The sequence below is a fragment of the Pezoporus wallicus genome, unplaced genomic scaffold, assembly GCF_028554395.1.
Source record: "Pezoporus wallicus isolate ANWC-B61680 ecotype Strahan unplaced genomic scaffold, APGP_CSIRO_Pwel_v1 scaffold_11491, whole genome shotgun sequence".
NCBI classification, from domain to species: Eukaryota; Metazoa; Chordata; class Aves; order Psittaciformes; family Psittacidae; genus Pezoporus; species Pezoporus wallicus.
The window spans coordinates 12,291,769-12,305,986 of NW_026642649.1; the positions used below are offsets into that span (position 1 = coordinate 12,291,769).

Consider the following 14,218-nt stretch of genomic DNA (forward strand, 5'->3'; position numbering starts at 1 on the left):
GCTGCATATCCCATACTCTGCACAAAGAATGTTGTTAGCCCATTCTTTCAGTCTTTACAAGCCCTCACCTTAGTAAAGGAAATTACTAGAGCCTTTTCCCAGTATTTATCATGCATTCCAGGGTCCACCAAAAAAGAAACAGCACAATAGGGTGGTTAATCGTTATGAATTTATTGGCAACACTTTACATTACATCTCTGCTTTCAGTTTTAGAAGACTCTATAGAGGAAAATATTAATCACTGGTTGAATTACTGTGTTTTGTAAGTTTGAGTCACATTATTATTTGTTGCCTGATTTCCAAATAAGAAATAGAATTTCTGTAATAATAAAATGTCCAGTAGGGAAATTGTGACCCCTGCTCTGGACGATTTCAACCAAAAGATTAGCTTTTTCTTTCGCTCTTTCACAAGTCTTCAGTCTGAAACAATATGTCTTATTTATGACCTAGTGCCTCGTGAGAAATGTATCTCAGTGCTCTGTTCATTTCCAGAGTATTCTTTGAAGGAAAGCATTTCCCATCATGTTTCTGGATAGCTTTCTGATCAAGCTATTTGCTATACCATGGGAATTTTGCAGTGCTGTGTGTCCCAGGGGAGACATACCCTGCTGCATGAATATAATTTATGGCGCAAACTGATTACACAAAGCTACCACGCCTTGAGGCAATGTGCTACTATAGGAAAATACAGTTTAACCTTGAACTTACTTAAATTTGGAGGAGTTTTGTTCACCAAAATTCTGATATTTTTAAACTTTCTGTCCTTCTTCAGGATAGAAATGAAGTCTGAAAGACTGGTATTTCCAATAAACTTTTAGGTATGACTTCATGCACTCACTGCATAAGCAAGCGCAGCTGAAGTGTATTTAAGTTAGATGCAGTGTTTTGCCAGAGAAGAAAAAAGAAAATAGAATGATGTTTGAAAGTAAGATGAGAAGCAAAACAAGTAATGGTAATTGTCTGCATCAGTCATATCAGCATTTTCCAGTAGCAGAATAAGGCCAAGTCAGCCAAACTCATGCATTGCAGGACTGGTGTCATTAATAATTACCATGTCACCATGTGCAGACACAGTATTATACAGATAAGATGCCTCTTGCGTGATGCACTGAAAAGGTTTTTGCTTCCATTTTTCTCACTCCTGCCCCAGACATGCTGATTTAATTAGATTCTTGGTAAAAATTAAGTTCAATAGTGACAGACTTACGCAGAATGCAAAAATTTCATCGGCTTTGTTTCAAGAATTAACTCAAGATTTGAATCTCTTAACAGAGGACAATGTATGTTGAGGAGAAAGTAGGTGATGTTCACAGGCAGGAAAGAAGGTTGAGCCTATAGGTCTGTTTATCTACCAGTCATCCCACCCAGCTCATCCATGCCTTAAATGCCCCATCAAACTGTCTCTCTAACCTCATCCCTTCTCAGGAAAGAGTAGCAGTTCTCTTGGGGCCATTAATTTCTTTGGTTTTTTTAATGGTTTTTGTTTTACAGTCTATCTATAGGTAAGGATAAGCTGCAAGGCCAAGAGTAGGCAGGTAGGAGAGAATGCCATTTATAATTTCCAATAAAGACTCTTAACTGTAAATGTCAAACACCACAGTTCTCAGGAGGGGGGCTATTGGGAAAATGTAGTACCCATGGATAAGCAGTGTATTTTTTCCTCCATTTGGTGTCATAGCAAGAAAATTCTCCCATGAGATCTTCAGTAGGAAAGACTTAAGCTCACCTCCACTGGCATGATTTGATTTTCTTCTGCTGAAGGAGTGAAGGTCTCTAGGATGGGTTTGCACAGTGGTCTGGAAGTTATGGTATAAGAGTTTCAAGTGACTGCAATTCTGCCTGACCTGAATGCAGAACTCTTGCTTGTTCTCATCTGCTTTTCTGATTTGGTGAATGTAGTGAATTCAACATTTTTTTCAGGAAAGGATACAGAAGACCAAATCACCTCCTGAAAATTTCCACATTTTTAGTGCTTTTGGAAGCCCGAAATATTATTTTCAGTGCTTCCATATCCAGGTTTTTTGTTTATTGGGTTCTCAAGTAGAAGGTGCAGTTCAACAATATGTGATTTAATCTCATTTCTTGTTAATCAGAGATTACTGAGGCTAAAATGCCTTATCTTCCCTCAAGTATCAGAGGCCATGTTTTGCTTATCAAAATATATTATTCATAAGCAAAGATATACTTAGATGTGCAGTAAACAGAGCACCAATTAGCACCACAGTTGGTTTACAAAGTATTTTCTGTTTGTTTGTTTGTTTTCATAAGGTTTTCTGACAGATTTCTAAAGGGCATTATTTCCCCCAAAGTATCTTCCAGTTTGGTAATGAGATTCAGTGTTTCTTGTGTCAGGAACAAAATACTTACACAGATCAGGAAATGTAAATACCGTACCCTCCCCATTACTATTTCTGTGACCTCTTAAATATGGAGAAAACAAACTCTAATATTTCAAAATGTCAAGCTCTATCCTCATTAGGAACTTCTTATGAGAGTCTTCTCATTAAAGAAAGTGGAGACTCTACCCATGACTGAAAAGGTCCATGCTACACAACCTAGAGGGGCAAAGTTTGTCCTAGTCACAAGGGCTCCTAAGCAGCTCACTACCACTTAACAGGTTAGATGGCTTAGCCTTGGTAACAGTACATTGGCATGTTCTTGACCCACAGCAGTACAGGACAATTCAACTTAGTTTAGCCTGCAAATCGTAGTTAAGGTTTCACACCTTGTCTTTGCCTGGTTTGAGAGTACAGCCGCACCAGCTACTGCCTCTTACTCAACTTACTGTATCCTATCAAGTACTGCATGTTTGACTTTTTGCTGACCTGCTACTTCCTAAACCTCCTGAAAAAAAACAGGTTTCTCATCATTAAATTATTTACTTAACACCCTGGCCAGTGTTTTACAGTACTAGGAGTTTTATTTGGCAACTCTTTTTTTTGTTCACTCCTGACAATATGAGGTATTGAGAAAATCACAGCAGCAGCCAGTTTGTGGTATAATGTTCCGTTACAGAGAGGAGTGCCTACGTGCTACTAGGGAAAAATTGTATTAACTCTCACTTTCAGATCTTAGTTTTTACATTCTCTTGCATTTTTATGGTGAATCTACATCTTCTGTTGGCACATGAGTAGGAAATAGTATACAAGAAGTAGCTGATTCTTATTCAAATTATGCTCAGTTTGCTGCTAGAAAGTCTCATTTATGTTACCATGGCAAATTACAGGATGTCAGTAACCTTTATGTTCTCAATTTGAATGGATATCCTTGCACTGAGTAAGCCAGAAGGAACTTATGTTAGAATTTATGAGCGGAAGAATAATCCAGCAGAGAACATGAAAGGATGTTTTCTCCTTCTTTATTGACACAATTTTGTTAAATGGAAAAGAAAATTTTAAAAGCTAGAAAATAAAAATATTAATCTTGTGGAATGCAGAATCATAGACTCATAGAATAGTTAGGGTTGGAAAGGACCTTAAGATCACCCAGTTCCAACCCCCCTGCCATGGTCAGGGACACCTCACACTAAACCGTATCACCCAAGGCTTCTTCCAACCTAGACTTGAACACTGCCAGGGATGGAGCATTCATAACCTCCCTGGGCAGCCCATTCCAGTGCCTCACCGCTCTAACAGTAAAGAACTTCCTCCTTATATCCAATCTAAACTTCCCCTGTTTAAGTTTTAACCCATTACCCCTTGTCCTGTCACTACAGTCCCTAATGAATAGTCCATCCCCAGCAACCCTATAGCCCCCTTTCAGATACTGGAAGAACGTCTACTGCTGCTTGCTAGGCTAATGTTACCCCAACTTTCAGAAGGTCAATAAGTGTGTTATTGTGGTGTTAAGAGGGAAGTGACAACTACAGGCACTGTATATTTGCATCTTATTTATGCCCATTTCATCATCGTAAATATAGCACACTTGGAGTCCATTAAACAATGTTATTAGTTCTTGGGCAAATATTTTCTCCTTCAGAAACTCTAAGCGTCCTGCAACTGTTTCACTCCTCTCAAACACATTTAGAGCGTGATGCATAGGGATGCTGGGGAGGGACTCTTCATTAGGGACTGTAGTGATAGGACAAGGGGTAATGGGTTAAAACTTAAACGGGGGAAGTTTAGGTTGGATATAAGGAGGAAATTCTTTCCTGTTACGGTGGTGAGGCACTGGAATGGGTTGCCCAGGGAGGTTATGAATGCTCCACCCCTGGCGGTGTTCAAGACCAGGTTGGACAAGGCCTTGGGTGATATGGTTTAGTGTGAGGTGTCCCTGCCCATGGGAAGGGGGTTGGAACTTGATGATCTTGAGGTCCTTTCCAACCCTAACTATTCTATGATTCTATGATTCTGTGCACAGCCTAGAGAAATCAATATTCCCGAATACTCAAAAAATTTCAGTGGATTAGACTTGAAAAACTGTTATACACAAAAGAAGTTGTACCAGTTCTGCTGGAATGAGTATTTAAAACAGTGTATTTTAATTGCTGGGAGAGGGCGGTTACTAGAAAAGCAGAAATTAATTTTTTTCACCATATCTGCTCTATGTATATCTTCAATGTCTCTGCAGCAGCTACCAAAACTCAATTGATACTACTTACTTTTAAATAGAAGGGGTTTGGAGTGTACTGCTACTGGTTTATGAAATGTAGAGACACCTATCTTCACCTTCTTATTGACATGTGTTGCATTTACCTATGACTAACGTAGACTCTGCGTTGAGCTTCCCACAACGACATTGTTCTGCAACTTGGGCACTTGGGTTAAAATGTTTCCTTATATAATGGAATCAGTCTTTTGGTCTTTTCTCTAGTTTGATGCATTGTTGTTTTGATGGGAAGAAAAGGTAAGAAAATAAATTATTTTAATTTCTTCGCATTTGCAGATTCCCTGTCGGTACCAGAAATGGTACAAATAACGGTGCAAAGCTACAGGAGGTAGGTGTCAGACACCAGATAGCTCTGTTATAAATTATTTGTGCTTCCTTTTCCTTTTGACAAAAGAATGAATTTTAGTTTCTTTATTTTTTTTTTTCCTCCCCCAAATTGATAGCTACAGTGTAGATTCAAATGTATGCATATACCTCCCGGCCTGTTTAAGAAGTGAGCTGATGGATAAGCTGCAATGGTAAAAATATCAATGCAATGCACTGTATATAAACATTTGCTGCTGACCTTGATAGGTATGTGTAGGTAAAGTTAAGCTTGGGTATAACAAAACCATGTTGTTTTACATATCAAGAAAGACTCCCATGCTGCAGGAAATTTCTTTAGCAGTGAGAAGGTTCTGAAAAGCAGTTATTTATCTGCAGATTAGTGGATACATACACAATGAGAAGCAAAGCACAGAATTGTTCTCAGGTGCCACTCCTGTTGCTGCAAATCATTGTGCCTTGTCTCTCCAAAACTTTGTTAAGAGCAATTATATCTTTTGAAGTAGGTGGCTAGAGAAACCATGCTCCCTAAAGGTTCCTCAAAGATTTACCATCTGTCAAAAGTGAGCCATTCTGCCACCTTTATAATTAGCATTTACTGGTACCTCACACCTACATTCTCACACCTACTGTAACATACTGTTCTTGAGAATAAGTGTATTGCCATGCTCTCATGCCGACTCTCCTTCTAAGGCATCGCTATTATGTATTATTATAAACCAAGAGAAAATGCAAATGTTTACTCTAGGAAAAAATCATAATGACATCCCAGAGGAACACATGAGTAAACACATTTCATTGTTGTTTTTTTCCAACCAGGTCCCTCCAAGAGTTTTCAGAAAGTCCGGTTATGTCAAGATGCAAGAGTCTCAGCTCTTCCAACTTGCTTACTGGTGCACCCCAGAGGTTAGTTATTTCCACATATTTCCAGCTAGGAATATAAGGTATTATATTATACCTTATATTATTATTATACATTATATATATAAGGTATTACACTATACCTTATATAAAAGCGTGTGTGTATATATATATATATATATATATAGGTATATATAATATAAGCCCATCTAGGGATCAACAAATGTGAGTACAATTTTGAATACAGAGTCTAGGTTATAGTTGTAAAAGGCATATCCTCATTTATTTAAAACAAGCTCAAAATAACCTTCTTAACAGGTGGCTGGTCTCAAATGCATTTGTACCAGTAAAAAACCAAAACCTACCTGAAACTGCAGTGGGCTTTATCGGTATTGTGTCTGGAGAGAAGTGACCTTGCAGAGCTGTGAACCTACACCTTTTATTAGTGTTCTCCTTGCTAAGATACCTAGATCCAGTGCCACCAAGTTCCTCTGGGGGAGGAACGTGTATTAATCTCTTAGCAATGTGACTGAGAAATGCTACTTTCACTTAAGCAGAAGCATCCACAAGAAGAGATAAGAAGGGAAGATAATCATTTAATAAAAGTGAGACCATATGATAGACTCTGCAAGAGAAAAGTGGTACCAAAACAGTGGTGTAAATAATCCCAATGTTTTCACTGCAGCATCACTGAATGGCTGACACTCTGGGAAAAGGATCCAGTGGAGATTCTGCTTGATTTGGGCTTTGGTACAGAAGAACCTGACGTCTGCACTAAAATCCCTCCTCGGTTCCTCAGTGGTGCTTCTGTAGCAAAAGGGATCAATATCCGAGTCTTCTTGGAAGCTCAGAAGCAGCGGATGGACATTGAGAGGCCAAACCTGTATGGTAAGGGAAGACATTTTGGAAAAGCAGAATTTTTAACCATAAATAGCATGGAAACTGCTAGAGTTTTCTGAAAAAAAAAAATGTGAAAAAGGAGCATGTATTCAGGAAACATTGAGGATCCTCAGGTACCCCTCTCTAGCAATGGTACTTCCTAATACAACAGAAATATTGTGTAGCTCTCCTCAGCTGTGGGCTCTGATTTATGTGCTGAAGCTACCAGCTTGTGGCATTTTAAAGCATAACTGCCTATTCCCTGTAAAACACACCCCACCACCAGAGATTGTCACTGATGTCCCAGAGGCTGAAGAATTGAACATGAGCTCATTGCCTCAGCCACTTCACTGGGAGCACGTTAGTGTGTACCCATCATCATTTGTGGTGTAAGCCAATATAGTGGATTTTGAATTCAGCCAGGCCTTTCCCCTTGCTGGGCACAGGACCCTTCTCACAGGGAAATGCACAGAGCAGATAAGACCTTAACTTCCCATGACTAGAGCTGCCAAAGCTTGTGCATCAGACCCACAAATCTCTACATGGAACCTACAGTTTTGTGGTTCAAATATGCCCTAAGATATAGATGAGGATCATATTTTAAGTCCTATAAAATTTCACCATTTAAAACACACAGTCTTTTATTCATTTAGATGGGTTTTGTTCTCTTTTTGTGTATTTGCAGTTGAAAAATGAATACAAGGTCCTCAGCTTAAAGACATATCTGCATTAAAACAGCATAGTTATTTTGCTGGTGTATCACCAATCTGAAAAGTCCAATTTTGACATCATTTCCCCTCATGTTTGTTGCACAGTATAGCCAGATGGCTCTTGAAATCTTCTGTTTACTTAAGATGCTCAGCAAAGCAGGATCTCTCACGTAGCCCATGCATTCCCATTTAGAATTACACCAAGAAAGCAATATGGATGGAATAAGAATTGAAACAGAAATGTCAGAGCATTGTGGAAAATGTGTTTTTCTCTCTTCCTCTCTTTTTTTTTATAGCAAGATCCGTGCACACATTTCAATATTTACAGCAAACTGACACATCAAACAGGTTTCTCTGCTCTCACTCTTCTTCTCTCTGCAACTCCTCTGAGACAGAGAGAGAGGGATCAGAGATAATCAGTGTGAATGGATAATGGATGGAGACCTCAGGGAAGAAGGTAGAGAACTAGAAGGGAATGAAAGCAAGAGGAAGAGCCTCTGAGGGAAGGCGTTGAAGCCAGGCAGTGGTAAGCCAAGGTGTGAATTTAATGACTCGTCCTGCAGTCATCCTCAATGGGAGCTCTCTTAGTACATGCTAATATCTTATCTGTACGGGGGAGTTGCTGTGAAGTAAGATAGGATCTGAATTTCTGTTTTGGTGGGTGTGATGTCCATCAAAACATATTATCTTGCTTTTGACAGTTTGGGAGGGGATTTTCACACCATCTGCTTAGGCCTCCAAAGTATGTGCCTGGGCTGAGAACATCAGATCCAGAGAGGTGGAACTGATCCTTCAGGAATACTTACCTCTTCTCTTTTTGCTATCTTTCCGTATATGTGGTGATTAACATAAGCCTGGTTCGTTGTACCATATTATAGCCATTTAGCTGAAGCATCATCTCAAGGGGCTTAGTCACTGTGGAGTCTATCTCTCCCCATAGCAAGTGAAGAGAGTCAGCCAACTCCTGCGGGTGATCATCCAGATACCACTTAAAACACCTCTCAGAAGAAGCCAGTCTGTCTCAGTGACCATGGAGGTAATCTTGCACAAGTACCTTCCTATAGCCGGTGTTCCAGGAGAGGACTTACAGCTAAAAAGGGATGTATCAGGAATATCCTCAAAAGGCATTTGTTTTCAGAATGTTGGGGTTTATTTCAATCTTGCCAACCTTAGTTTGTCTAATGATTTTTCAATGATGCCTAGCAAGAAGGAGTGAGTGGCAAATTCATGTTTATTAGATTTTAAAATGGATTGCATCTTAGAGTGGGACCTAATCTATCTGTCTTCAGTCCTAAAACTGCACCTGTATTTTCAGGCAGATGCCTACATTGTCTTGTAATGGCAATGAGGAGAACAGGTGCTTTTGAAGGTCTCCAGAAGATGCCCCGGAAAAAAGACCTTCAGTAGAAGGTTCAATTCTAGAGATGTCCGTTGGCATTTACCTCTCCGTGAACAAATAAGGGAACTCTAGATTCCTTACTGTTGGAGGACTTCTTCACCAGGGCATTGGAATGAAAGTGCCAAAATGAGGCAGACCATGCACCACCTGTAGAGATTCCAAGACTGCATTGAATGACTGTTCCCAGAGATGTGCTGAATGAATTCAGTTATTGTCACCCTGTTAAGTTTATTACCACTGAGCCATTTCAATGCAAATACAGTCTGAATCCCTCTCATTTGTCTCTAGCCATGGAAAACGAAGAAATTGTTTAATCTGAGTTAGTGAATACCTGAGAGGTTATCTGATTGTCTGTTTACTTTCTCCTGTTCTCTGAATCAGCAGAGAAACTTAATTGATTTGGTGCAATGTGTTATTCTGAGAAAGTGAGAAACAAGGAGAAAGATTATAGTTACAGTATGGAAGACAAGAAACCTGAAAGAAAGAAGGAGAGAGGGGTGAGAGAAACCAAGGACTTCCATAGCAGGGTGTTCCCTCTCCACTTTCATATTTAATTCATTTCCCAGTGCAGCCTTTTTCTGTTTATGTCTGGCTCTTCCCTGCAGTTGAATATAGTTTTCTAGGCCTCCTTTACTGCTGATTAGACCTTTTAAAATACATGTGGATCGTTATAGAGTTACATTGTTCCCTCACTTAGTTCTGTTTCTCCACCATTGTCAGAGAGGGTTTTTAAAAGGTTTCATTCACAAGACTAAGGTGCATTTTCAAAAACATCGATCACCCTTTCAGTTTCTCAGCCAGATCCAAAAGAAAAGTTTATCTCAATCTTTAGCCAGCTGAGAAAATGTTACTGACCTCATTAGAAGTGATATTTGACTTCTCAGCTGAGGAAGTAGCCTCTTGACAATCAGAAATGGTCTCAAGTGAAAAGTAGTTATGCTTCTGAATATATTGCTCCCCAAATTCTTTGAAAACTTCAAGTTTCTGAATGCCTTAGTTCAGAAATGTTGAAATGTTTCAATCTGACACTTAATAATATGAAACCCCACCACATTTCAGTGCCACCTGTTCTTACTGCCATATCTAAATCTATGTCGGGTTTGGTGTCTTGTTCCAGTGGATTTTTCACACTCATTTTCAAACTCATTTCTGACTCAACTGCTGCAAGCCCCTCACTGGAGCTGTAGTTCAAGTCTCACTATCCTCTGTGAGATGAGTGTACTAGGTGGACACCATTTCCCATGATACATGGTTCTGCCATGACAAGCACAGGTCACAAATATATACAGAAGCCTGTATGTCAAGAAGATACATACGTCAGCCTGTAAATACAGCCCTAGAAGAAAAATTAAATGTAAATTGCTAAATGCATTCTCTGAAGTACAGCTTCAATTCAGGCTTTGATTCAGTATTGCCAGGACTCAAGCTGAAACAGTCTAAAAAATAAAGGAAAAATATTTTAACGTATGACAAAGTAGACACTGCTGACATTTCATTTTTCCTTTTCCTGAGGAGAAAGAGCAATTCTTGATTTCCCCGCTGAAAGCTTTGGGGTTGTTTTTTTTTTCTCCAAAGTCTGCCATTTGCTGTTCAAAAAAGATCTTGATTGAAAATTTCCTGCTGGTTTTGGCAGTGTTCTACATTATTTCATTGCACTGTGGGCCTACTGAAGACTTTTCAACTCTTCCATGGATATTACTACATCAGCCTATGTAATGTTATACATTTAAGGTAGGAGGAGCAAAATGGTGAGCTTCTCTTCCTGTATTATAAAGTGGTTGATCGTAAAGTCATTAGAAGCCCTATAAAATACATAGATTCTATTGAAAATTCATTGATCATTTTTACAGCATGGCCATTTGAATTTTTGGCTGAAGTTTCTGGTGAAAATAAATCCTCATTTACGTCCTTTAGTATGTCATCTGTGCTACAGTTTTAGACTGGTCTGCAAGGATTAAAGAAATCTTACCAGCCTCTTGCCTATTTGAGAAATGATCCTTGGAGAGCACACCTAAAAACTGAAGGGACTGCTTGCCTGGAGGGAAACAGTCCACGGAGCAAGGCTGCCCCTGACATCATTTCTTTATGACCCATGTATTTATTACAGTTCACGTGAGCAATGGGATTTTTTTCTGTTGTTCATTTACTATGTCTGGTGTAGCTTGATTGGTTCTTTAGGTGTCCCAAGCTCTTTGAAATGACTCACAAAAGCTAAACAGTGTGTAAAAACTATTTCAAATTGCAGCAAGTCTGGTTCTGGTTCAAGCCCAAAGAAGGACTGGACTGCTGTGCCACCGTCAGTCAAAGGAGATTGGCATTTTGCATTTTTATGGCCTGATGTAGTGGGAACCAGATGAAATACTGAGGATAAAATGTGCTTTACACAGAAAGCATATGGTAGCAACATGAATGTACAAAACCCAAAATTGCTTAGTCTGATGCCCCAAATTTATGCAAATGGAAACTACACAGCACTGTGTGTATCTCCTTTAAGCCATATCAGGTGAGACCTTTGCCTGTATATCTTAAAAAGCAGCCATATTTTCCTTCAGTGTTACAAATCAGGCAATGTCTGGGACAGAGACAAAAAGGAATATTCCTGAGGTATAGTAGCTATCAGGAGATATATGTCACAGTATTGGTCCCCAAAGCAAAGCACCAGCTCAGATCCATGTTAAATATCCCCTTGTTGTCTAATTGTCAGTGAAGCAGCATTAGCAACAGCCTGCATGCAGACTGCATGCAGTAAATTTGGCTGTTCTCTAAGAGAAATGGCAGCCAAGAAAGTTAGCTTTTGCCATCTACTGTCCTCAATGAATCGCTCAAGGAAGGAGGAGTCCTGGTGACATGGTCATTGCCTCAGGACAGGTACAAAAACAACATGCAAGCAAATGCATTGTGTTTCTTTGTATAAATAACTTCATAATGTTGTAGTGATGGAAATCTCTGCGTCCCTTAGAGAAAAAAAGATTTTCTTCTCTTTAGATGTTATGCCACTTTAAAAAATGACCCTGAAATTACAGGAGGGTGGTACAGTGAAAAGAATCTGGGAACCTTTATTCAACATTGGCTATGAGTTTCTGGGGGATAAGGGTTTTGCTTTGTGCTGTTGTGAAATCAGGAACACAGCTTCTGTGGTCAATTTTTGTCAGTTAATGCCTATATGCATTTTGCAGTTATCCTGGACAGGTGCCAGCTGTAAACATTGGAGATCAGATTTTAATAACTTTATTCACATGAATTTTAATAAGTCCTCAAAAACCAGCATCCAAGTCTGGCCCAGCCAAGCGGAGAATTTCAGGCTGGATTCTGTAACCTTTATTCACACAAAACAGCATTCAGCTGCACTTGACCCAACAAATTCAATGTTGTGTGTTTGCCTAATAAAAAGAACTATGCAGTGACGTCTGTATGTACCCTGAATGGATCCTCTGGAAGCAAATGGAAAAATTTAGGCACTTTTGAATGAGATACTTGTTATGTTTCTTGGCAATGACAAGTTTGATAATCATTGTACCTGATTATTTCAAATTACACCTTTAAATAACCATGTTGCCTTCCATTCTGCCAAACTTAAGAACGTTTTCGACAGCTGGAAGTACTTGACCATGTAACGAGTGCACTCTCATCCCTGCTGACCGGCATCAATACCCAGCAGACCAATCTCCTGGATTCTACGAGGAGCAGACCTGTGGTGACACAAGCAAAACGGAGAAGAATAGGACAGCTCCTGAAAAGGGCTTCTCAGCAGACACTGCTGCTGAAACAGGGCTCACTGGCACCTGGAGAAGCCAACTTGCCCAGCAGGAAAGAGCAGCCCTGCTCTAGTGCAGATACTGCTGAGAGGGGAACAGTCCAGGCATACTCTTCTGCACATGTTACATTGAACTGTCTGACCAAGGGGCAAACTCCCAGAGACAAAGGTGCCTCAGCATATCCCACATCCCAGCGTTCACTGGCTCCATCAGGGAAAGCCTGGGCTCCATCACAGCAAGTTGCAAAACCGCTCCACCTTTCTCCTGTGTCTGAGGTACCTGCTAAAGACAGGCCAAGAAAAGAGCCACCTTTGCTTGTAGCCCACACACTTAAAAAAGTGGCCAACCTGAACTGCAAGCTGCCAGACTCATTTGAAATGGAAGAGGTGAGGTGTACTGTGCTAGCAATGTATCACTACCCATATTTACGGTGTAAGTTTGGATTCCCTTTTTGAGGACAGAAGCTAAGTTATTTTCAACAAGCACCATGAAGCAGCACTATGGGAAAGAGCAGTAGGATTTACTGCTCATTGGGGTTTTGATTAGTTTAAATTGTCTTTGTGTTAGGAGACTGTCAAAGAAGTTGGCGCTGAAGTTACTGAGATAGGATTCATTCAACCAGTATGATAGTGTGAAGATGCCAATGTGTTTTATGTACTGCTAGGTTGGTGTTTTTTTTTTAATAGAAAGAGGTTGCAGGAACACTAATACATATGGTAAAGGATATTTTTTATAGATCCAATCATTAACCAGGTTTGGGTTTTTTTTCCCTATCTTTTTTTCACCCCCTCAGCTCATTTTCTAGTATGCTCTTTCAGAAAGTTTCGTCACAAGATTAGCCTTGATTTTCTAGCAGTGTTTGAAATACTTTATCGCTCTGTAAGCTGAGCATCTTAGAACCAGAATAACTCAGAACAGCAGCTTGTTCACATATCCAGTCTGTGAAGTCCATGATACTCAGCTCCCTGTATGTTTTAGCAGCAGTGGGCTGTCAGTGGGTGTTCAACATGAAGTAGCAGAGACCAGGATACTTGCCAGTCTCTTTCTTACTTCCAGAGTTGTTATATGAGCAGCAGTTTTTCTGGCCATATACTGCAGAAAAAGGGCAATGACAGGATACTCTCCAATCATACAGACTCCACTGGGATGCCAACAGGGATACTAATGCTTTTCCAGCCATCCTTCAAGAGCAAGGAAAAGGAAGGAGTCCAAAAACTAGGCTCTACTGTAAGAATCAAAGAAAGGAGGAGAAATGAAATGGTTGAAGATCCCCTGAAAATATGTGGAGAATGAGAGGGAGGGAGGAAAGGAGAAAAGAGAAGGGAGGAAGGAAAGGAAAGAGAGAGCAGCAAGTGACAGGAAAAGGTGGGAGGTTTAAAAAAGTTTTCAATTCCTTAAAGCTTTGGAAAAGGTCAGGTTAAGATGGCATTCTTCCTGAGGAAAGAATATTTATCTTTCCAAGTCCTTCCAAAGGTGTCTTTTGTGTTTTTCTGTGAAAGGTTTGGTGCAGCTTTCAGACTCAAGAATCAGCATGGGCCTGATTATCAGCCTCCGTGGGGAAGAGGGTGTCTTTCAGAGATGTCCAGCACAGTAAATTTATAGTCTCAGAGCAGCCCATATGTCTCTGTATAGCACTTAACATGCTGAAGACCTTACTTGGAATATTGTGAGCAGTTCTGGTG

The 14,218-nt window shown here is 39.9% G+C and overlaps 1 protein-coding gene across 1 annotated transcript in view; it reads left to right on the plus strand.

The window, feature by feature from the left end:
* The window catches only part of ITPRID1 (ITPR interacting domain containing 1), a 43,122-nt gene that overhangs the window by 3,178 nt on the left and 25,726 nt on the right, over positions 1-14,218 (plus strand). The window contains exons 2-5 of the mRNA XM_057431535.1: positions 4,885-4,936; positions 5,752-5,838; positions 6,479-6,681; positions 12,360-12,922. Of these exons, the coding sequence (XP_057287518.1) occupies positions 4,905-4,936; positions 5,752-5,838; positions 6,479-6,681; positions 12,360-12,922 (885 nt within the window). The 5' untranslated portion in view covers positions 4,885-4,904. The remainder of the gene's footprint in view (positions 1-4,884; positions 4,937-5,751; positions 5,839-6,478; positions 6,682-12,359; positions 12,923-14,218) is intronic.